General features: G+C 41.0%; 1 protein-coding gene across 1 annotated transcript in view; it reads left to right on the top strand.

The window, feature by feature from the left end:
• Window positions 1–22,500, top strand: part of dok6 (docking protein 6) — an 83,389-nt gene that overhangs the window by 6,532 nt on the left and 54,357 nt on the right. Inside the window, exons 2-3 of the mRNA XM_036935154.2 lie at window positions 15,666–15,773; window positions 22,428–22,500. The exon at window positions 22,428–22,500 is cut by the window's right edge and continues 42 nt beyond it. Of these exons, the coding sequence (XP_036791049.1) occupies window positions 15,666–15,773; window positions 22,428–22,500 (181 nt within the window). The remainder of the gene's footprint in view (window positions 1–15,665; window positions 15,774–22,427) is intronic.

The following is a 22,500-nucleotide window of genomic DNA, read 5'->3' as shown; positions in this document are numbered from 1 at the left end:
AATATCAATTCAATTTCAATTTAAGAGCTTTATTGGCATGGGAAAAATATGTTAACATTGCCAAAGCAAGTGAAGTATATAATAAACAAAAGTGAAATAAACAATAAAAATGAACAGTAAACATTACACTCATAGAAGTTCCAAAATAATAAAGACATTTAAAATGTCATATTATGTCAATATACAGTGTTGTAACGATGTGCAAATAGTTAAAGTACAAAAAGGAAAAGAAATAAACATAAATATGGGTTGTATTTACAATGGTTTTTGTTCTTTACTGGTTGCCCTTTTCTTGTGGCAACAGGTCACAAATCTTGCTGCTGTGATGGCAGACTGTGGTATTTCACCCAGTAGATATGGGAGTTAAATCAAAATTGAGTTTGTTTTCTAATTCTTTGTGGATCTGTGTAATCTGAGAGAAATATGTGTCTCTAATATGGTCATACATTTGGCAGGAGGTTAGGAAATGCAGCTCAGTTTCCTCTCCATTTTGTGGGCAGCCTGTCCTCTCCTTAGAGCCAGGTCTGCCTACGGCGGCCTTTCTCAATAGCAATGCTATGCTCACTGAGTCTGTACATAGTCAAAGCTTTCCTTAAGTTTGTGTCAGTCACAGTGGTCAGGTATTCTGCCACTGTGTACTCTCTGTTTAGGGCCAAATAGTATTCTAGTTTGCTCTGGGGTTTTTTCTCCCTCCCTTTCTCTCTCTGTCTGACCCACCCGCCTCGGTCTCTCTCGGTGTCTAAACCCCAGCCTCTTTCTCCCTGTCTCCCTCTCTCCCCCTCTCTCAATCCTCTCAATAATACATCAAGCTGTCTGTCCCGACTACTCCCAACAGCAGCTTTGTGTTTTCATTGTGTTTGTGATAAACTGCTCTGTAAAGTGCAGAGTTCACTAATCCACACACAGAGAGGGGAGAAGTCACAGCTCAGCGCGGATGGAGGGAGGAGAGGACTCCCTACCACGACAATTTAATCTCCCAAATCAATCCCTGATACCCTGATGCTCTGGCACCACAGACTGAGCCAACTGCTGCACCATCTAGCCTCTTAACTAGAGGGGAGAGACACAATCAGAAAACGCCTTACTTGAGACAGACACTTGAGACATTTCATTGCATAATCATTTGTGCTCTTTTTATTCAAACAGCTCACTCATTTCCTCGGATGACTCTGTCCTTTTGGTAATGACGTTGACCTTGATAGTGAAGCACTGGTGCATGGTTCACTACCTTAGCCTGTCGGTGTGGCTATAGGCTATACTATGTAAGTGAAGGAGGACTGAGATAATGGATGTACTGCAAACACTTTTACTGATATCACAAACAATTGCAAAACGCATCATAGAACCCTGTACATAAACAGTAGCTTTTGCAATGCGAATAATTCATTTCTCTCAGGATTAACACAAGGTACAAACGTCTCCCAGTTTAGAATGACAGATTTGATGATGTACAGCGCCATTTGAATTGTATAATTCTCCATGGCGTTATTATCTTCTACGGACACACTTGAGATTGACCTATGAAGTCCCGAGGCTAAAGGTATCTATCATAGCTAGTAGCTCCTTTAACGCCATCTCTCACATCCCCTTCTTCTCTTCTTTCCCCTTCATTAATCACTCCATCCCTCTGGGCTCACAAACCTACTGAACAACTCAATGGGTTCATGCCTGTGTGTGAGTGTGTGAGTGCGCGCGCGCGTGTGTGTATGCGTGTGTGTGTAAATCTGATCTACCTGTAGCTCAATCTAATTTCAGAGGTGTGCGTTAACAGGAAGTATGTGGTTTTTGTGTTATAGTGTGATCTTGAAATAGGATATTTAATTTCTGTAGAGGAGGAAATATGAAGTATGAAGTTATTCTTAGGAAAAAAGGCTTTTAGCAGGAAGCGGTACACCTTTATTTTAGAATTAGAGATGTAATGACTTGTAATCTGATGAATCTCTCTTTGCTAGCTTTCATCAGGGAGCTGTAAAGGAGTTATACATCCACATAACCATCCACATGGCCTAGTCACGGCAGTCTCTCTCTGTGTGTGTGTGTGTGTGTGTGTGTGTGTGTGTTTGTACTTTTGCACGCTACCTGTTTGTGCACGCTACACTCTTCTCTTGTTTTAAATAGAGAAACATCATACATTTTCAATCAAAGATCACTGCATTATTAAAAACTCCCAAATACAACATTCTTTGAATAATGAACATTCAGCCTAAGAAACAATATTTATTTCAACACATTTGTAATATGTATTTGTAATATGAGAGGTAACGTTGACATGTGTGTTGGCAAAGCTCTGACAGCTATCACCTCTCTCAGCACTCACCAAGGAGTTGATGCTTGCTTCTATTTATTCAGAGATGAGTCCTCTCTCTCTCTCTCTCTCTCTCTCTCTCTCGCTCTCTCTCATGGGAGTTCTTTTAATAGTAAGAAGGTGACAGTTAACTTCTCTCCCCATACAGGGCTGGCAGTAAGCTACCTGTCTGTCCTGCTGAGTACTATGTAAAATGGCACAACAGCTTCCTTCTCACAGCGCCTGGCTTACTGTATCTGCCTGCTTTTAAAAAAATGTACTACTTTCTAATGAGTCACAGTGTTACACAGAAACATGGAGTGCTGTCTCGTCCGCCCGCAATATGATCCACTTTCTATTAAGACAGCTTGTAATATTTCCTCAAGAGTTATTGTTAGAGGAATTCATTTTGGATAAGGTCTGCCAAAGGAAGTTGTAAATGGAGTACAATACCAGCCCTGGCACTGTCACTTCCATGGAAATCATTTATGGGGCCATAATGGAGAAAATAATGACTTCCATACTCATAAAGACATGGCAAACATGAAGGTCTTGGACAGTTGTCTGGATGGGAAAACGCCTATAATGTGGCATTAGTATGTGTAAGAAAGAGTGGTTTAGTGGTTGAACTATTGATCATTTGCAGATTGTATAGTATGTTTTGTATGCAAGCAGTGGACATTGAGCTAATCTGACTTAATGCTGTGAGGTACTGAGCAGCAGGCATTTAGATCACACACACACACGCACACACACAGTTCCCCCTCCACACACACACACACACACACGCCTGACCTTCCTGTGCCCTAAACACTCCTCTAACTAACTGCATGTTTCCTACGCACTTCCCCACTTCCCCCTGGCATCCCAGTGATTCCCTCTCATTCTGCCCAGTAATCTGTTAGCTGAAGTGATAATTGCATTCCACAATGGCTCCATGCTGAGACTGCACACAGTCACTCTGAATCACTGCCCATGTACTCCAATGGAGTATGTTCTTTAGTGGAAATGAGACAAAAACAATATGACGAACTCCATCACTACACTTCCTTTGATGTTTACTCTGAGCGAAAAGGCCATGTTTTCCTTCTTCCTCTAACACGTGTTTAATTACATTTGGAAACTGTTAGTTAAAGTGGCTGGCTATTAGCTAAATCAAGTTAGTTACAGTATGAAAGAGATCCCTTTGGATTTTAGTAGTAGGGAAAACTCATTGTGCATATAGCCTAGTTATAACCTAGTTTGGATACATCCCAGTCCCAGTTTAAGGCATCAGCGAGCCAGCCAAAACATGGCTTCATACATGTATGGATCCCCAATGCATGAGCGAACCAACCAGAGCATCTGTACTACTTTAGGAGCCAAAACATCAGTGAACAGTAAGCCTACTGTACTACTTTAGGAGTAATCCTCAGGATGTATCTGATCCACTGGGCTAGAATTACCATCCTTAGTCCTCTGATGATATTCTAGCAAACAACTCTCTTATACAAAGTGTCCTCAAACACACAAAGAGGCATAATGATGTGGTCCTGCAACATGCAAATATTATACTCTCTCTCGGATGCAGTGGTTTGCACTACATGCAATCACATCCCCAGGTTGTGTTTACATGATAATGAAGGTCAGCTAAGCGTTATTAGAATAGTCAAGTGTCGTAGCTCTAAAGAAAGGACCTCTTTCATCCCTTTTGATAGGCTGTTTCCTTGTTTCCTTTGAGCCAGCTGCCATCGGTCACTTCACAGGCTAGCTGGCTTCCATTTGGTCTTCACACAACAGCCCACACCTGTGTACCTAGCTTATATAGTTGGCCCTACACTTTTTGATTTCTTTTTTGTATTTATTTATTTGCATATAAGAACAAAAAAAGATCTATTATGCTGAAGTTTTGAAAGGTACATGAAAAGAACATGTGCAGGTGATGTAAATAACAGACACAAAAAACAGAGCGGCTTGGAAGGCACCTCCCCCTTGACATGTACTATATATAAAACAAAACCATACAAAAAAAATGACCTGATTTTTAAGACAGATAAACAAATAATCGGATATTGAATAGCCTGGTCCCAGATCTGTAGGCCAATGTGCTTTTGTTTAGCCAACTCCTCTGCCTACCGTTGCCCATACATATCTGAGACCAAGCTAATGGCTAGCCTAATACAATGACACTAACGTATGGAGGCTAACGTATGGATGCAAATGTAGCACGCTAATGGCTAGGCTACAAACGTCAGTCCCTACAACACGGCTTGAGTATTATGAGCTGGGGTTAAATTGAGATGTCTGTGTGTTGTGAGGTGTATGCTGCCTGTTTCCCCATGCTGAGGCCGGGAGACAGAATGAATACAATACTAGTGAATATAGGACCACACTCAGACAGCCATGCTCATAAACAATAATAGACTGTCAAGTACACTCAGAAAAAAATTGCCGTGGCCTGTTTTGTTTGTCTGTGTTTGTGCTGGGCTGAATACGTTGTCTTCAGACAGACAGACGGAGTAGGGTTATTCTTGCATAGTCAAATCCCTTTTTTGTCTCTGTGTTATTGTCTGTGAACACAGCTAGCAACGAGCTGCTTCAGCCTTGTAGTTAGATTAAATGGAAATTGCTCTCTGGCTGCGGCGGGATTGCTGACTGAAGCTGTAATACCGAGAGGCTTTGGGATAAGGGATGTTTTAAAGAGCAGGCAATTGTCATGATGATGACTGAGAGCAGAATCCATCCACTGTGAACCAATTGGAAGAGTATTTTAAAATGTATTTCACAGTAGAAACGTCCTGCGCACATCAAACAGTTGGCACAGTTATACAACCATCTCAATTGGAATCAGAAATCCCACCAGGAAATACAATGGATAAAACAATGTATATACAACATTATTATTTTTTCAAACCAGTAACATCAATATATTATGCTTGTAGGGAACTGTGCTTGAATCCGTTTTTATTCTCTCTTCGAGATGTTGTGAACTATTGCAACTGCTATTTCTGTATGAGACATGTATGTTCTGACAGCCAGGGCAGGTCAGCTATCCCCAAGACTCCAGAACTCAATCAAGTGTGTGTCTGTTTATGCATATGTGTGTGTGTGTGTGTGTGTGTGTGTGTGTGTGTGTGTGTGTGTGTGTGTGTGTGTGTGTGTGTGTGTGTGTGTGTGTGTGTGTGTGTGTGTGTGTGTGTGTGTGTGTGTGTGTGTGTGTGTGTGTGTGTGTGTGTGTGTGTGTGTGTGTGTGTGTGTATGTACTGACATGAGCAATACACTGTGTGGTTTCCAACAGCCGAAACATGTGCCCTTCTCTCCCCCACACCTCAGAGAGGAGAAACCTCAATATTGACCTATATCTCCTTGAGAATAATTTGGCTGCTATTTCGGTCCTGTTCTTAAGTATGCTTTGTAGGGTGTGTTGACTGTATCTGCTGCTGTGTTTGACATTTTAACTAATGTTCCCGGCTCCAACCACCCGGTGGCCAACAAGGGCCGAACATCCCCAGAGTACAACCAGGATAATAAGAAAACATGAGGGAAAGCGCTGCCCTGGTTGCCTGTGCTTGACAGGAATATTTGCATGAGATTTGTGTGTGTTTTTTAACAGGGCTTGTCCTATGGCTTATTGATGTGGAATGAGAGCATAATAGCTCCAGTCTGGTCTGAAATAGCAGAGAGGGCAGAGTATGAGAGATATTCTACTGCTGAAGAGGAAAATTGTTATTTGTTGTCTTGTGTGTTATAATCTATTCACAGGCTTCTAACTAGAAGTCCTGTTTATATAGCCTAATTTCTCATTATTTCTAATGGAGGGCGGCCTGAAGCCAAATGCAGTTGTTCTCTCTTTCACCAGACCTGTGTTCCAGGCTTCTGAACCAGACTTTTCTCACTGCAAAGAGTTTCTCAACAGCTACTACTTTTTCACTTCTTCTTCTTCACACACTCCCTTCTCCTCTTCTTTCTCTCTTTCTCTCTCATCTTACACTCTGTCATGGATTAGTCTTCATTGTTTTGAAACTTCTGTATGTTAAATGTTTACTGTTCATTTTTATTGTTTATTTCACTTTTGTATATTATCTACCACACTTGCTGTGGCAATGTTAACACGTTTCCCATGCTAATAAAGCCCCTGGAATTGAATTGAATTGAACTGAGAGAGAGAAAGGGAGTAAGAAAGAGAGAGAGAACCCAACAGAAAGAGATATAGAGAGAGAGACAGCGAGAGAGACTGAAAGAGAGAGATGGAGGGAGAGAAAAAGCGAGAGACTGAAAGAGAGAGATGGAAGAAGGGAGAAAGCGAGAGATTGAAAGAGAGAGATGGAGGGAGAGAGAAAGCAAGAGAGATTGAAAGAGAGAGGAGGGAGAGATAAAATGAGAGAGATTGAAAGAGAGAGATGGAGGGAGAGAGATTGAAAGAGAGAGATGGAGGGAGAGAGAAAGCGAGAGAGATTGAAAGAGAGAGATGGAGGGAGAGAGAAAGAGAGAGAGATTGAAAGAGAGAGATGGAAAGAGAAAGCGAGAGAGATTGAAAGAGAGAGATGGAGGGAGAGAGATTGAAAGAGAGAGAAGGAGGGAGAGAGATTGAACGAGAGAGATGGAGGGAGAGAGATTGAAAGAGAGAGATGGAGGGAGAGAGATTGAAAGAGAGATGGAGGGAGAGAGAAAGCGAGAGAGATCGAAAGAGAGAGATGGAGGGAGAGAGATTGAAAGAGAGAGAAGGAGGGAGAGAGAAAACGAGAGAGATTGAAAGAGAGATGGAGGGAGAGAGAAAGCGATAGAGATTGAACGAGAGAGATGGAGGGAGAGAGAAAGCGAGAGAGATTGAAAGAGAAAGATGGAGGGAGAGAGATTGAAAGAGAGAGATGGAGGGAGAGAGAAAGCGATAGAGATTGAAAAAGAGAGATGGAGGGAGAGAGAAAGCGAGAGAGATTGAAAGAGAGAGATGGAGGGAGAGAGATTGAAAGAGAGAGGAGGGAGAGAGAAAGCGAGAGAGATTGAAAGAGAGAGATGAGGGAGAGAGATTGAAAGAGAGAGATGGAGGGAGAGAGAAAGCGAGAGAGATTGAAAGAGAGAGATGGAGGGAGAGAGATTGAAAGAGAGAGATGGAGGGAGAGAGAAAGCGAGAGAGATTGAAAGAGAGAGATGGAGGGAGAGAGATTGAAAGAGAGAGATGGAGGGAGAGAGAAAGCGAGAGAGATTGAAAGAGAGAGGAGGGAGAGAGAAAGCGAGAGAGATTGAAAGAGAGAAATGGAGGGAGAGAGAAAGCGAGAGAGATTGAAAGAGAGAGATGGAGGGAGAGAGATTGAAAGAGAGAGATGGAGGGAGAGAGAAAGAAAGCGAGAGAGATGGAAAGAGGGGATGCAGTGATTACATGGCTCTGAGGTAGCACTGTTGACACATGAGGATTTGGAGTGGCCCAGATAAAGTAATCTATGATTAACTGGGGCGCGGCGTGGTGCAGCAGCCTTACTACCTCGCCAACAGCTGTAGTCAGGGCCCAATTACAACATTATGGGATGTCCAAACATATTAAAGTGGCGGGAATGGGGAGTGTGTATGTGTATGTGTGTGTGTATGAGCATTTGTGTGTTTGTGTATGTGGCTACTATATATGTGTGGCTTAGTGTCGGGATGAGAATGGATGTAGATGTGTGTGTTTTAGGGAGATATTTGGGAGTGTGATCGAGGTAAGGTGTACGTTTACAATTTTCAGGATTGGGAGGGAGGGAGTAGGGTCACGGGTGCAATTAAATAGACATTTCTAGTCATCACATTTGCTGTCAAATTGTAGAAATGTTCTTGTGCGGGGTGGGGCTGTGAGGGGGGGGGGGGGGAATTATAGCTGCTATGATTGCTGTACCAACTGTCCGACGGGATAACAAATCAAATTATAAAGATGGACCGCGGTACTGGCCCAGCGCTGGCCCGCCGCTGTCTGAAATTGATTGCCAACAGCAGCAGCTGATATTGCAGGGCCTGGTCTGTCATAGTCCATCAGCAGTCATTATCACCATAGGAATATGGTTCACTCTGTGGGGGGGGGGGGGGGGGGGAGCTCAGGCCATGGTACTGAAAGAGTATGGGCTACATGCTACTGTAGCTACGTCCATATTGGTTACACTTTACTAGGTTTTTCATTTGGTGTTGGCTTAGAAGTGACTTTGTAGAATGGCAATAGGATGGTTGTTGAGGATTGTTCTTTTTCTGCGTGTTTGGGATTGATTGAAATAAATGCTACTATGTTACAAATGTTGGTATCGTAGTTTAATTAGTTGAAGTAAGTACAAGACAGTACTGTATGGAAGTGGGCTCCCGAGTGGCGCAGCTGTCTAAGGCACTGCATCTCAGTGTTTGAGGTGTCACGACAGACCCTGGTTCGATTCCAGGCTGTATCACAACTGGCTTTGATTGGGAGTCCCATAGGCCCAGCGTCGTCCGGTTTTGGCTGAGGTAGGCTGTCTTTGTAAATAAGAATTTGTTCTTAACTGACTTGATTAGTTAAATGAAAAAGGAAAAAAGCTGGTAAATATCAGCTGAAATAGCCTAAGGCTGTAGAATAAAATGTTAACTTCAGGCAATGGTCGAAAGTTGTCATTCATCCTATCTGTGCTTCCTTTTCAAATCAATCTTCCCTTTCTGGAAACATAAACCAGAGTTCTGGTCTCATCTCAACATTACATTTGTCCTCTTACCCAGCACCTGAGAACTAGTGGATGTTACTGTGAGCACACGTCTCTCTGAGGTTTTCATTATGTTTCAATATTAAACTCTGTTCGTTCCTGAACAGAACTTGCAGACAGGCTTTGCTATTTTTAGCAGATGTGAGAGAAGTCATATACCTGGAGCTACAGTAGCTGTCATTGGAAATCATTTTCATGTCTTTAGACGGTTTCTCCGCCCGTTCAGCAGGTGAGTAATGTGCCTACGGGGGAGTTCGCTTATGTTTTATTGAGAGGCCAGACACATCTTCAATAACGCTGAAACTTTCACAATGTTCTGAGAGAAGTTAATGGAGGGACTTAGCATCAGGGGCCACTTACAGGAAATGACTGTGGTGACTTATTACCAGGGTTTAAAATGTGATTTCACCTCTTTACTTCTAAAGGGGCACTTTTACTGCCTCTGTTCCATGAATTTGATGCAGTTTAAGTAGAATTAGAATATTATTTGCTCGGATAAAGTAGTCTTGTGGGCGCTAAAGCACTCTGTCTTGAAAATAACAGGTTGACTACAAACTGGACTGCCTCCGTTACACGCACGCACACACACGCACGCACACACACACACACACACACACACACACACACACACACACACACACACACGCACACGCACACGCACACGCGCACACACACACACACACACACACACACACACACACACACACACACACACACGCACAGCTAATGAGCAAGCCCAGGGCTGTGCCAGCTGCTTCCCCAGGTGTGTATCCAGACATATAAAGGTGAGGAGAGAATCTCTTCCTCAGTCCCACACAGCTGGCTGTCATGTCTCCTCCTGTTGGAGCACGAAAGGTCACACATGCAGGCTGGCTGGGATGCACGCACACACACACACACACACACACACACACACACACACACACACACACACACACACACACACACACACACTCATCTCCAGCTGTGTTCTGTTGTCTTTTGATCAGCTAAGATCATACTCAGGAAGCTTTCACTGCACAAAACAAACTATGGCACAGAGATGGTAAAAAAAAATATTTTAAATTAGTTTGTTTTCAACTTCAGAAAACCCCAAATTATTGCAAAGTGCATTTTCATGACCCAGTTTACTTTCGATCCAAAATGCTTGTGGCCTCTGCCTCTAGCATTTTGTATGAGTCATGTATCCTGAAGAAACACTCAGTCCTACTACCCATATAGGATATCATTGGTTTGTGATCGTACTGTATGTACAATAGGTTGTCATGGCTAAATATTTACGACATATTGGACCTGTTTGTGTGCTGAGCATTGAATAGTATTCTGATCTGAAACATCTGTGAAGAGGAGTGTTATGATTGGAAGGTCTGGGTTGTTCTGAACACTCATAAAGACAGGTCAGGACTTCCAGTGATTAATCAGCCATTGAGATTTCAGAGTGCAATCAGCATGTCTCTGCCTCAGAGAGCCGAGAGATGTGCTCCAGTCCATATTCAGCCTCTGGACCTCTGCTGAGAGGCAGGTCAAAGCTGGTGAACAAAGCTACACTGTGATGCATTTAGTCTGTTCTTTTGGCCATAATATGTCTTTGTGAGCCATACTTGTTGGTGTTTTGTACAATTGGTTTATTTCCACACTGAAATCAATATAGTTCTCATTGGGTACCTTGTGTACCGCTTGTATACAAATCATTTCAGTGTAGTTGCTTTGTTATACAATAAGGGACTAAAGCAGCATGAAAAATATAATAGTTTTCTTTTAAAGCTCTTGTAGAAAAATGGAAAAGGGTTATTTGTTACAGTCAAAAGACAGCAACATACAGTAGCTACAGCAACATTTCTCTGGGGGTAATTCTTCACACAAATTGAATGGGCTATTGTAGTAGAAACCAGTGCTTTCATCCTCTGCTACTCAGATCGCACCTCAAAGAAAAGATGCTGATTGCACTCCCATAACATCCCTTTTTCTTGATAATATATATTTTTTTATTTCTGGGCGATGAGGCTTTGTTCTGCGGCAACACACAAATACACTCACACACTCACCCTCGCATGGAATAATGTTCCAGCATTCTAATTAGTCACACATTCTAGAAGCTGCAGAGTCTCATTCACCTCCATGTAATTAAAATCAGTGTAAGAGTCCTCCTAAGTAACACCTAGAAACACTGCCAGGAATAGGCCCTCCTTGACAAAGCATTTGGCAACTGTGGAACAGGCGAAATTAAGCCTTTTCCTTCATACCTTGTGTTCTCATCGACACTGTAGCTATCTCTCTGAGCTTGCTTTTGTAGCGTTGTAATGACTTAATCTCAGCATTCTCAGAGTGAATTACTTTGTGTTTGGTAGGCAATGAATGGTTTTGTTTCATCGCCCCAGAAGGGATTTTGACACAACAGTTGAGTCAGTTTCCCTATGACTTGCCACATACTGGATCTGTAGGTTATGATCAACGACCAGACAGCTCATTCTTACCTCTTGGGGTTTAATGTAATATGCTGTTGTTTTGTCCTTAGGTAAACTATTCAGAAAATAGATTGGTTATTGACTATGGCCTCTTGTGTCCTGATTAATAAATGCAGAAGTAAGAAAGCACTTTATAGGTACAGCCCATCATTACCTTAAGTGTCCCATTCTACATTAAAGCATTAGGTTGTGTACTTCTCTCTCTCTCTCTCTCTCTCTCTCTCTCTCTCTGCCCCTCTCTTCCCCCATCTCTCTCTCTCTTGCTCTTTCCATCCCTTTCTCTCTCTTTCTCTCTCTCTCCCTTTTTCTCTCTCTTGTTTTCTCTGTATAATAGTCATGAGGTTCACTAATGGCCCCGAGGCCCATCAGTAGGAACAGAGCAGATAAGAACCAAGGCAGGAATTCACTCCAGTCAATTACCTGGAGTGCGAAGTTCAGGCGCTGTGTTCCTTTTATAGAGTAAACAAATGAATCCTGGATACACAGTCCCCCCCACCATGACGATGCAGAGAGTGATAATCATACATCACACAGATCAATATCAGCTAGCTATCTCAGACAGGAAGTTAAGAGATCCTCTTCTCCAACATGAAGCCCCTAGATATGGTATTAGGCCTAATAAGTTATAGTTGACTCCTTATAAGTGCACTTCAGATAAGTGCATATTTTAAGTGCACTACAGTTTTCACAACGGTGTTCCAGTCATCCCAAAGTTGCTACATGCTCTATTTAAGTGCACAATATCACAACAATCTCAAGCTATTGCATTTATCATTAATGAGCTGTATATTTGTATTTGGTTTAAATCACTCTGTTGGAGACAGAGAAGCGCTTTATGCATTTACACAGACCATTAAGGGTAGAGGACACCTTCCCTGGTCTTTCCGGATGCCATACAAGAATTATATTAGGATAATAAAGTGGATGCGAGCCAAGAGGTCCGTGAGCCAAGCTGTCAGGGAGATATAAAGTATTAACAGACCACAGAGGGGATGTGTGACATCTTCAACTGACATCGCAGAGTCAGAGTAAATCACACGGTAGTAGTATAAGGATGTAAAAAGTTACAATGACTTAGGATCTTTCACTTTCAGTGTCTGCTCTGTTATGAATGATATAGGATATGAATGCTATAGGCTATGGATGCTATAGGCTATGGATGATATAGATGATGGATGATATATGTTATGGATGATATAGATTGTGGATGTTATAGGCTATGGATGTTATAGGTTATGGATGATATAGACTATGGATGATATAGACTATGGATGATATAGGCTATGGATGATATAGATGATGGATGATATATGTTATGGATGATATAGGCTATGGATGATATAGGCTATGGATGATATAGACTATGGATGATATAGACTATGGATGATATAGACTATGGATGCTATAGGCTATGGATGATATAGATGATGGATGATATATGTTATGGATGATATAGATTGTGGATGTTATAGGCTATGGATGTTATAGGTTATGGATGATATAGACTATGGATGATATAGACTATGGATGATATAGGCTATGGATGATATAGATGATGGATGATATATGTTATGGATGATATAGACTATGGATGCTATAGGCTATGGATGATATAGATGATGGATGATATATGTTATGGATGATATAGATTGTGGATGTTATAGGCTATGGATGTTATAGGTTATGGATGATATAGACTATGGATGATATAGACTATGGATGATATAGACTATGGATGATATAGGCTATGGATGATATAGACTATGGATGATATAGACTATGGATGATATAGACTATGGATGATATAGGCTATGGATGATATATGTTATGGATGATATAGACTATGGATGATATAGGCTATGGATGATATAGGTGATGGATGATATAGACTATGGATGATATAGATTGTGGATGTTATAGGCTATGGATGTTATAGGTTATGGATGATATAGGTTATGGATGATATAGACTATGGATGATATAGACTATGGATGATATAGACTATGGATGATATAGACTATGGATGATATAGACTATGGATGATATAGGTTATGGATGATATAGACTATGGATGATATAGACTATGGATGATATAGGCTATGGATGATATAGATGATGGATGATATATGTTATGGATGATATAGGCTATGGATGATATAGGCTATGGATGATATAGATGATGGATGATATATGTTATGGATGATATAGATTGTGGATGTTATAGGCTATGGATGTTATAGGTTATGGATGATATAGGTTATGGATGATATAGACTATGGATGATATAGACTATGGATGATATAGGCTATGGATGATATATGTTATGGATGATATAGACTATGGATGATATAGGCTATGGATGATATAGATGATGGATGATATATGTTATGGATGATATAGATTGTGGATGTTATAGGCTATGGATGTTATAGGTTATGGATGATATAGGTTATGGATGATATAGACTATGGATGATATAGACTATGGATGATATAGGCTATGGATGATATAGGCTATGGATGATATAGGTTATGGATGATATAGACTATGGATGATATAGACTATGGATGATATAGGCTATGGATGATAAAGGCTATGGATGATATAGGTTATGGATGATATAGGTTATGGATGATATAGACCATGGATGATTTAGGCAATGGAGGATATAGGCTATGGATGATATAGGTTATGGATGTACTACTAGAATAAGAAAATACTGTAGAATAAGGTATTCAGATGTGGATTATTCTGGTCTTATTCAATGTACCCTTCATGATAAAAAAAATACAAAACGAGAGAGAGAATGAAGTGGAGAGAGACAGACAGACAGACAGACAGAGGAGAATGAAGTGGAGAGATGATTGTGGAGTTCTTTTTTTAAAGAGACGGAAGAGTTTTTGATTGTCTGTGTCCCTTTTTCAATCTTGACCTTGTTGTGGCTCTTTGGCACACAGTGTGTGTGTTTGTCTATCTGTGTGTGTCTCTCTCTCTGTGTGTGTGTGTGTGTGATCCAGAGAGTTCTAAGTCCCTGCAGGGGGGGGGGGTGTACCCCAGACTTTGGTCAGCTAATCAATACTCACTAAGCTACATCAGTAGGCTACCTCTGAGAAAGCCAACACAAAGGGAGCTACTATTACACTGCTTTCTCATCTCTCACTAAACACCGGGACATTTCAGCTGTCAACATTTTAACATGACTTTGTCGTGTCGTTACAATGTTATACGCACAGAAATAAACTGAAGGATGTCTCTCTCTCTCCCTCTTGTGTGACGGTGAGAGTTAGGGACCGTTTTTGAGCGAGTATGTCCCCTTTCGATGTTGACCTTATTGTGGCCCTTAGGCACACAGTGTGTGTGTGCGGCTGTGGGGGTGTGCGTGGGTGTGTGTATGTGTATCTGTGACTGTGCAGTAGCAGTGCATCCAAACAAATAGGTCTAGATTGCTAAATAGATGAATGCACAAACAGCCCAGTTTCAGTTGACTGAGAGGAAAGCATTTGCTCTTTGAGTTATTGATGTGGTGATGCACCGGTGAGCATCTCATTGAGTCTGGATTAATATCCACACAGATAAATGATGAGACAGGCTGGCTGGAATGCTTGGAAAAATGAATTAGTGAAGATGCTTATTAATGTATCAAATGCATTTTTTAGTTTTTTTGTTGTTTTTTTGTTTTACACTCAGCCCAATGTTTTAAATGAATACCTTTCATTGTGTTATGATAAAAAATGCCCTTGACAATGTCAGCATTTTGTTTTGTTTGGCTGTGTAATCAGTTACGTCTTTTTTCAAACTTCAAAGGTTGCATTGCGTGCTGGTTTTTAGTCTTGTTTATTACTGTACATCTCCCTGGTTTGGGGTTCTGATCAGGTTCTTCAGGGGAACGTCTCTCTGGTTTGAGTTTCTGATCAGGTTCTTCAGAAGTACATCTCTCTGATTTTGGTATCTGAACAGGTTCTTCAGGGGAACATCTCTCTGGTTTGTGTTTCTGATCAGATTCTTGAGGGTAACATCTCTCTGGTTTGGGTGTCTGATCAGATTCTTGGGAGGAACGTCTCCCTGGTTTGGGGTTCTTCTGATCAGGTTCACCAGGGGAACATCTTTCTGGTTTGGGTTTCTAATCAGATTCTTGAGGGGAACATCTCCCTTGTTTGGGTGGCTGACCCGATTCTTCAGGGGAACATCTCCCTGGTTTGGGGTTCTTTTGATGGTATTCTCATGGTTCTGTTACTCATGTGTTCTCCACAGATCTTCAAGAGGTGCTGGCTGGTGTTTAAGAAGGCGTCCAGTAAAGGCCCCAGACGGTTAGAGAAATACCAAGATGAGAAGGCAGCATACTTCAGAAGCTTTCACAAGGTAAATACAGTTTAAGTCGGAAGTTTACATGCACCTCGGCCAACTACATGTAAACTCAGTTTTTCACAATTCCTGACATTTAATCCTTGTAAAAAATTCCATGTCTTTGGTCAGTTAAGATCACCACTTTATTTTAAGAATGTGAAATGTCAGAATCATAGTAGAGAGAAGGATTTATTTCAGCTTTTATTTATTTCCTCACTTTCCCAGTGGGTCAGAAGTTTACATTCACTCAATTAGTATTTGGTAGCATTGCCTTTAAATTGTTTAACGTTGGTCAAATGTTTCGGGTAGCCTTCCACAATAAGTTGGGTGAATTTTGGCCCATTCCTCCTGACAGAGCTGGTGTAACTGAGCCAGGTTTGTAGGCCTCCTTGCTCACACGCGCGTTTTCAGTTCTGCCCACACATTTTCAACGGGATTGAGGTCAGGACTTTGTGATGGCCACTCCAATACTTTGACTTTGTTGTCCTTAAGTCATTTTGCCACAACTTTGGAAGTATGCTTGGGGTCATTGTTCATTTGGAAGACCCATTCGCAACCAAGCTTTAACTTCCTGACTGATGTCTTGAGATGTTGCTTCAATATATCCACATACTTATTCTGCCACATGATGCCATCTATTTTGTGAAGTGCACCAGTCCCTCCTGCAGCAAAGCACCCCCACAACATGATGCTGCCACCCCCGTGCTTCACGTGTTCTTCAGCTTGCAAGCCTCCCCCTTTTTTCCCAAAATATAACGATGGTCATTATGGCCAAACAGTTCTATTTTTGTTTCATCAGACCAGAGGACATTTCTCCAAAAAGTACGATCTTTGTCCCCATGTGCAGTTGCAAACCATAGTCTGGCTTTTTTTGGTGGTTTATACTTTATATTTGTTTTGATTTTTCCCATGATGTCAAGCAAAGAGGCACTGAGTTTGAAGGTAGGCATTGAAATACATCCACAGGTACTCCTCCAATTGACTCAAATTATGTCAATTTGTTACGACTTCTGCCGAAGTCGGTTCCTCTCCTTGTTCGGGCGGCGTTCGGTGGTCGACGTCACCAGTCTTCTAGCCATCGCCGATCCACTTTTCATTTTCCATTTGTCTTGTTTTCCCACACACCTGGTTTACATTCCCTCATTATTTGACGAGTATTTAACCCTCTGTTCCCCCCATGTCTGTGAGTGGAATTGTTTGTTGTTACGTGTATGTGCACGTGTATGTGCACGTCAGACTGGTTTGGCCCGGGTTATGTAACCCGTATTTGTTTATTGTTCTCAGTGCCGTGTGTCTGTTCGCCGTAATAAAGGGCTCCGTTTGCTACCCAATTCTGCTCTCCTGCGCCTGACTTCCCTGCAGCCAGTTATGCATACACTACACAATTAGCCTATCAGAAGCTTCTAAAGCCATGAAATCATTTTCTGGAATTTTCCAAGCTGTTTAAAGGCACAGTCAACTTAGTGTATGTAAATTTCTGACCCACTGGAATTGTGATACAGTGAATTGTAAGTGAAATAATCTGTCTGTAAACAATTGTTGGAAAAATGACTTGTGTCATGCTCAAAGTAGATGTCCTAACCGACTTGCCAAAAAAATAAATTTGTGGAGTGGTTGAAAAACTAGTTTTAATGACTCAAACCTAAGTGTATGTAAACTTCCGACTTCAACTATATATACAGTGCCTTGCGAAAGTATTCGGCCCCCTTGAACTTTGCGACCTTTTGACACATTTCAGGCTTCAAACATAAATATATAAAACTGTATTTTTTTGTGAAGAATCAACAACAAGTGGGACACAATCATGAAGTGGAACGACATTTATTGGATATTTCAAACTTTTTTAACAAATCAAAAACTGAAAAATTGGGCATGCAAAATTATTCAGCCCCCTTAAGTTAATACTTTGTAGCGCCACCTTTTGCTGCGATTACAGCTGTAAGTCGCTTGGGGTATGTCTCTATCAGTTTTGCACATCGAGAGACTGAATTTTTTTCCCATTCCTACTTGCAAAACAGCTCGAGCTCAGTGAGGTTGGATGGAGAGCATTTGTGAACAGCAGTTTTCAGTTCTTTCCACAGATTCTCGATTGGATTCAGGTCTGGACTTTGACTTGGCCATTCTAACACCTGGATATGTTTATTTTTGAACCATTCCATTGTAGATTTTGCTTTATGTTTTGGATCATTGTCTTGTTGGAAGACAAATCTCCATCCCAGTCTCAGGTCTTTTGCAGACTCCATCAGGTTTTCTTCCAGAATGGTCCTGTATTTGGCTCCATCCATCTTCCCATCAATTTTAACAATCTTCCCTGTCCCTGCTGAAGAAAAGCAGGCCCAAACCATGATGCTGCCACCACCATGTTTGACAGTGGGGATGGTGTGTTGCTTTTACGCCAAACATAACGTTTTGCATTGTTGCCAAAAAGTTCAATTTTGGTTTCATCTGACCAGAGCACCTTCTTCCACATGTTTGGTGTGTCTCCCAGGTGGCTTGTGGCAAACTTTAAACAACACTTTTTATGGATATCTTTAAGAAATGGCTTTCTTCTTGCCACTCTTCCATAAAGGCCAGATTTGTGCAATATACGATTGATTGTTGTCCTATGGATAGAGTCTCCCACCTCAGCTGTAGATCTCTGCAGTTCATCCAGAGTGATCATGGGCCTCTTGGCTGTATCTCTGATCAGTCTTCTCCTTGTATGAGCTGAAAGTTTAGAGGGACGGCCAGGTCTTGGTAGATTTGCAGTGGTCTGATACTCCTTCCATTTCAATATTATCGCTTGCACAGTGCTCCTTGGGATGTTTAAAGCTTGGGAAATCTTTTTGTATCCAAATCCGGCTTTAAACTTCTTCACAACAGTATCTCGGACCTGCCTGGTGTGTTCCTTGTTCTTCATGATGCTCTCTGCGCTTTTAACGGACCTCTGAGACTATCACAGTGCAGGTGCATTTATACGGAGACTTGATTACACACAGGTGGATTGTATTTATCATCATTAGTCATTTAGGTCAACATTGGATACTTCAGAGATCCTCACTGAACTTCTGGAGAGAGTTGGCTGCACTGAAAGTAAAGGGGCTGAATAATTTTGCACGCCCAATTTTTCAGTTTTTGATTTGTTAAAAAAGTTTGAAATATCCAATAAATGTCGTTCCACTTCATGATTGTGTCCCACTTGTTGGTGATTCTTCACAAAAAAATACAGTTTTATATCTTTATGTTTGAAGCCTGAAATGTGGCAAAAGGTCGCAAAGTTCAAGGGGGCCGAATACTTTCGCAAGGCACTATATATATATATATATATATATATATATATATATATATATATATATATATATATATATATGTATTTCTATATATATATATATATATATTCATATCAATATTCACATCATTGGCTCTCCAAAATATTTCTGTCTTGATATGAAGGGTACACTCAGTAGACAGATATGTTTTTAGACGCAGCACAACGCCAGACAGAAATTCATTTGTCTGAGTTTGTCGACCCTTTTAACGACACCGCCTCCCATCACAACTTAGACACAACTCATTTTTACCCAATAACAAGCCCCAACCACCATTTCCCCTCAGACAATATTGCCAAGCACTTATTTTATTACACATCAATCGGTTAAATCCTATTACGCACAAACCGACCCCAAAAAATGATTGTATTTGTCTTTCATAAAATAATTCCACATGGGGTAAAGATTGCTGTTCGGAATCTATTATGGCACATTTGGACGCTTTATCTCGTTCCTGCGGGGTCTTTCTCTTCCATTGAGGAGGATCATCTGGAATATAATATATCTCTCCCCGCTTATTAAACCCTTTGAAAATACCCCAATTAGGCCTCATTATCAGTGGCAAGGATGATGTTAAGTGAGTTAAGTGGCTCTGCTGTAGTGATGGGAGGAGAGGAGATGTGGCCTCAGATAGCGACTTGCTGGGACACCAGAGTGTTTGATGTGTCTGGGCTCTTTAATATGTGGCTGTATTATGAGAGGCTATAACACACTGTCTAATACACTATCATTAGTTATCAGTCACTTCCCCACCTCATCAAGGGGTTGACTGACTGGAGGCCTATGCTGATTTGCAATAGCTACGTAACTTTGTATACTACATCATTCCATCAAATTGAAATGCCTGTGTAGTGTTAACCTCTCCTAGAGATGTCTGCTACCCACAGCAAAGTGAGTGATGACTGAACACATGCACCAGTGCACCTGATAATGCTTCCAACACAGTGCTCCCCAGTGCACATGAAAACGCTTCCCTAGAATCCCCACACAGATTAGGAAAGGTTTCATCCGAGGGATTCCAGAACAGTGCTCCAGAGAAAACTTAAAAACAACAACAACAACAACAACAGTGGATTTGCTTTTGTGTTTCGAAGGGTGCTGCGTAGATAGAACGTTGCGGCCACGCCCACCTGTCAGAAAAATAACCTGTGGTTACCTAGGTCACAGCTAAAACATGACCTTTTTCAAAGCAATTTTCTTGTTGTCTGCTTGTTTTAATAAATTACAAAACTAGATTTAAGAAAAGTACAACATGTCTAAAGATGACTTTTCAACATTGCCTGCTCCGGAGCGTTCTCACTACATAGAACGTTTTATATCATAGGGCTTCCCAACAACACAAACAAACGGATTTTACAGCTACAAGTAGGGAATGGACTTTCAGTACAAACTGAGTATATTAAACAAGTGAAATGTATTACCTGTGATTTAATGTTTTCCACACACATACAGTGCCTTGCGAAAGTATTCGGCCCCCTTGAAGTTTGCGACCTTTTGCCACATTTCAGGCTTCAAACATAAAGATATAAAACTGTATTTTTTTGTGAAGAATCAACAACAAGTGGGACACAATCATGAAGTGGAACGACATTTATTGGATATTTCAAACTTTTTTAACAAATCAAACACTGAAAAATTGGGCGTGCAAAATTATTCAGCCCCCTTAAGTTAATACTTTGTAGCGCCACCTTTTGCTGCGATTACAGCTGTAAGTCGCTTGGGGTATGTCTCTATGAGTTTTGCACATTAAACAAAAAACGACGACAAAGTTGTCTCTTTTACACTGGGTGTCATTGGGAAATAATGTTTGTTTTCCCCAATTTGTGGGTGTGGTCAAGGGGAATTCCTTATTATTACCTGAATATTGACTCGGTGTATACAACTGAATAATTCCCAAAAATAATTCAGCAGGACCCACTCCCTGTCTCACTTGTTTGATGTTTTGGCTGCCTCTATGTCATGAGCTTTTGACAAAGGCATTTGCAGCCATATGATGCTACCAATGGCTTGGTTCATAAACCGTAAATAAATAAGCAGTAAACTGTAGAGAAGTAACTTTTAGAGAGTTTATGCCTTTGGGCTATATTCTTGACAATAGCTTTGTGGCTATGTTCCTAGAGGAAAGAGAAGATCATCAAAGAGGAGAGGAGAGGAGAGGAGAGGAGAGGAGAGGAGAGGAGAGGAGGCTCCAGTGCTGATGTGGTTTTTGCTGCCAGTTCTGTGTTATAATTATGTTTCTGGGTTAAGATATGAACCATATTGACTTCCTATTCACTTCCTCACATCAGCGATGCAAACAGATGGTATCAATGCTATTGTCTGGATAATGAACACTGAGGATAATGATATTCAATACATTTTGTACAACCTCATCATCACACTGCCTTGTGATGCAGTTTCACAACAGTCTTGAACGGAAAATGCTTATGGAAAATTGAATTTATTTCACTAGCAATAATCAAATCAAATGTAGAAATCTTTATTCTGCATGTTAGCATGGCTCGTGGCACTGATCTCTAACAGTCAGGTTTTTACTATATAGGAAACACGCACGCAGGGACGAACACTCGCACGCACACACACACACACATTTTACTAGAGTATACGGCAGTGAGCCATTCCCATCAGGTACATACATTCCCATCAGGCTGGCATTGTGCCCACGGTTGGCTCTGAGCGAGCGCTCTACAATAATGTAATGGCTCTTATCTGTCCAGCAGCGAACAGAGAGGATTGTTGAAGAAAACAGTCCTATAAATGCACAAGATATTCAATTAAATGACTGTTAACTCCCAGAGTTAACATGATTTAGGAGCTTTTGATTCTGCTCCTGAGTATTGATTGGATCTTTATTGGCCGTGTGCAAAGTGAAGCAGTTTCACCAATTGCTCTTGTTGTTTTTTTAGTTAGAGCCAGACCAATGGAAATCCAAACTGTCATTTAGGAGACTGTGTTGATCCATAATGTATATGACGAGCTTGTTATAGTCCATTACACAATATAAATGGTCTTCTTCACACAATTTCCTTTGATTTCCCTAAATACAACGATAGTAGTGGTAATGAATTGCATTCATATAGCTCCTTTCAACAGAGTTGATGAAATATGAATATTGTGTAAATAAATATGATACAATTAAAGTTTGTTTTGCAATTCTGCATGTACAGAACATCACCAATAGTAATTTAAGATGAAAAATGATCAGTTAAGGGAGCAAGTCGAACAACGAATTTATCTCGGCAACTTTTTCAGACAAGAAAAACAAGAAAAGCTAACATTACTAGACGGTGTTTCCGTGACCTGTCCCCTCAGCTGTCGTCTTGTTGATTTGGCTAATGTTTTGTTGTTCTGTTTGTCTTAGATCACGGAGCTTCACAATATCAAGAACATTACACGGATGCCCCGGGAGACCAAGAAACACGCAATGGCAATCG

The sequence above is a fragment of the Oncorhynchus mykiss genome, chromosome 11 (assembly GCF_057628025.1).
Source record: "Oncorhynchus mykiss isolate SJ-2025 chromosome 11, ASM5762802v1, whole genome shotgun sequence".
NCBI lineage: Eukaryota > Metazoa > Chordata > Actinopteri > Salmoniformes > Salmonidae > Oncorhynchus > Oncorhynchus mykiss.
Note: the sequence above shows the minus strand (reverse complement) of the source record. Positions and strands in the feature narration are given on the sequence as shown.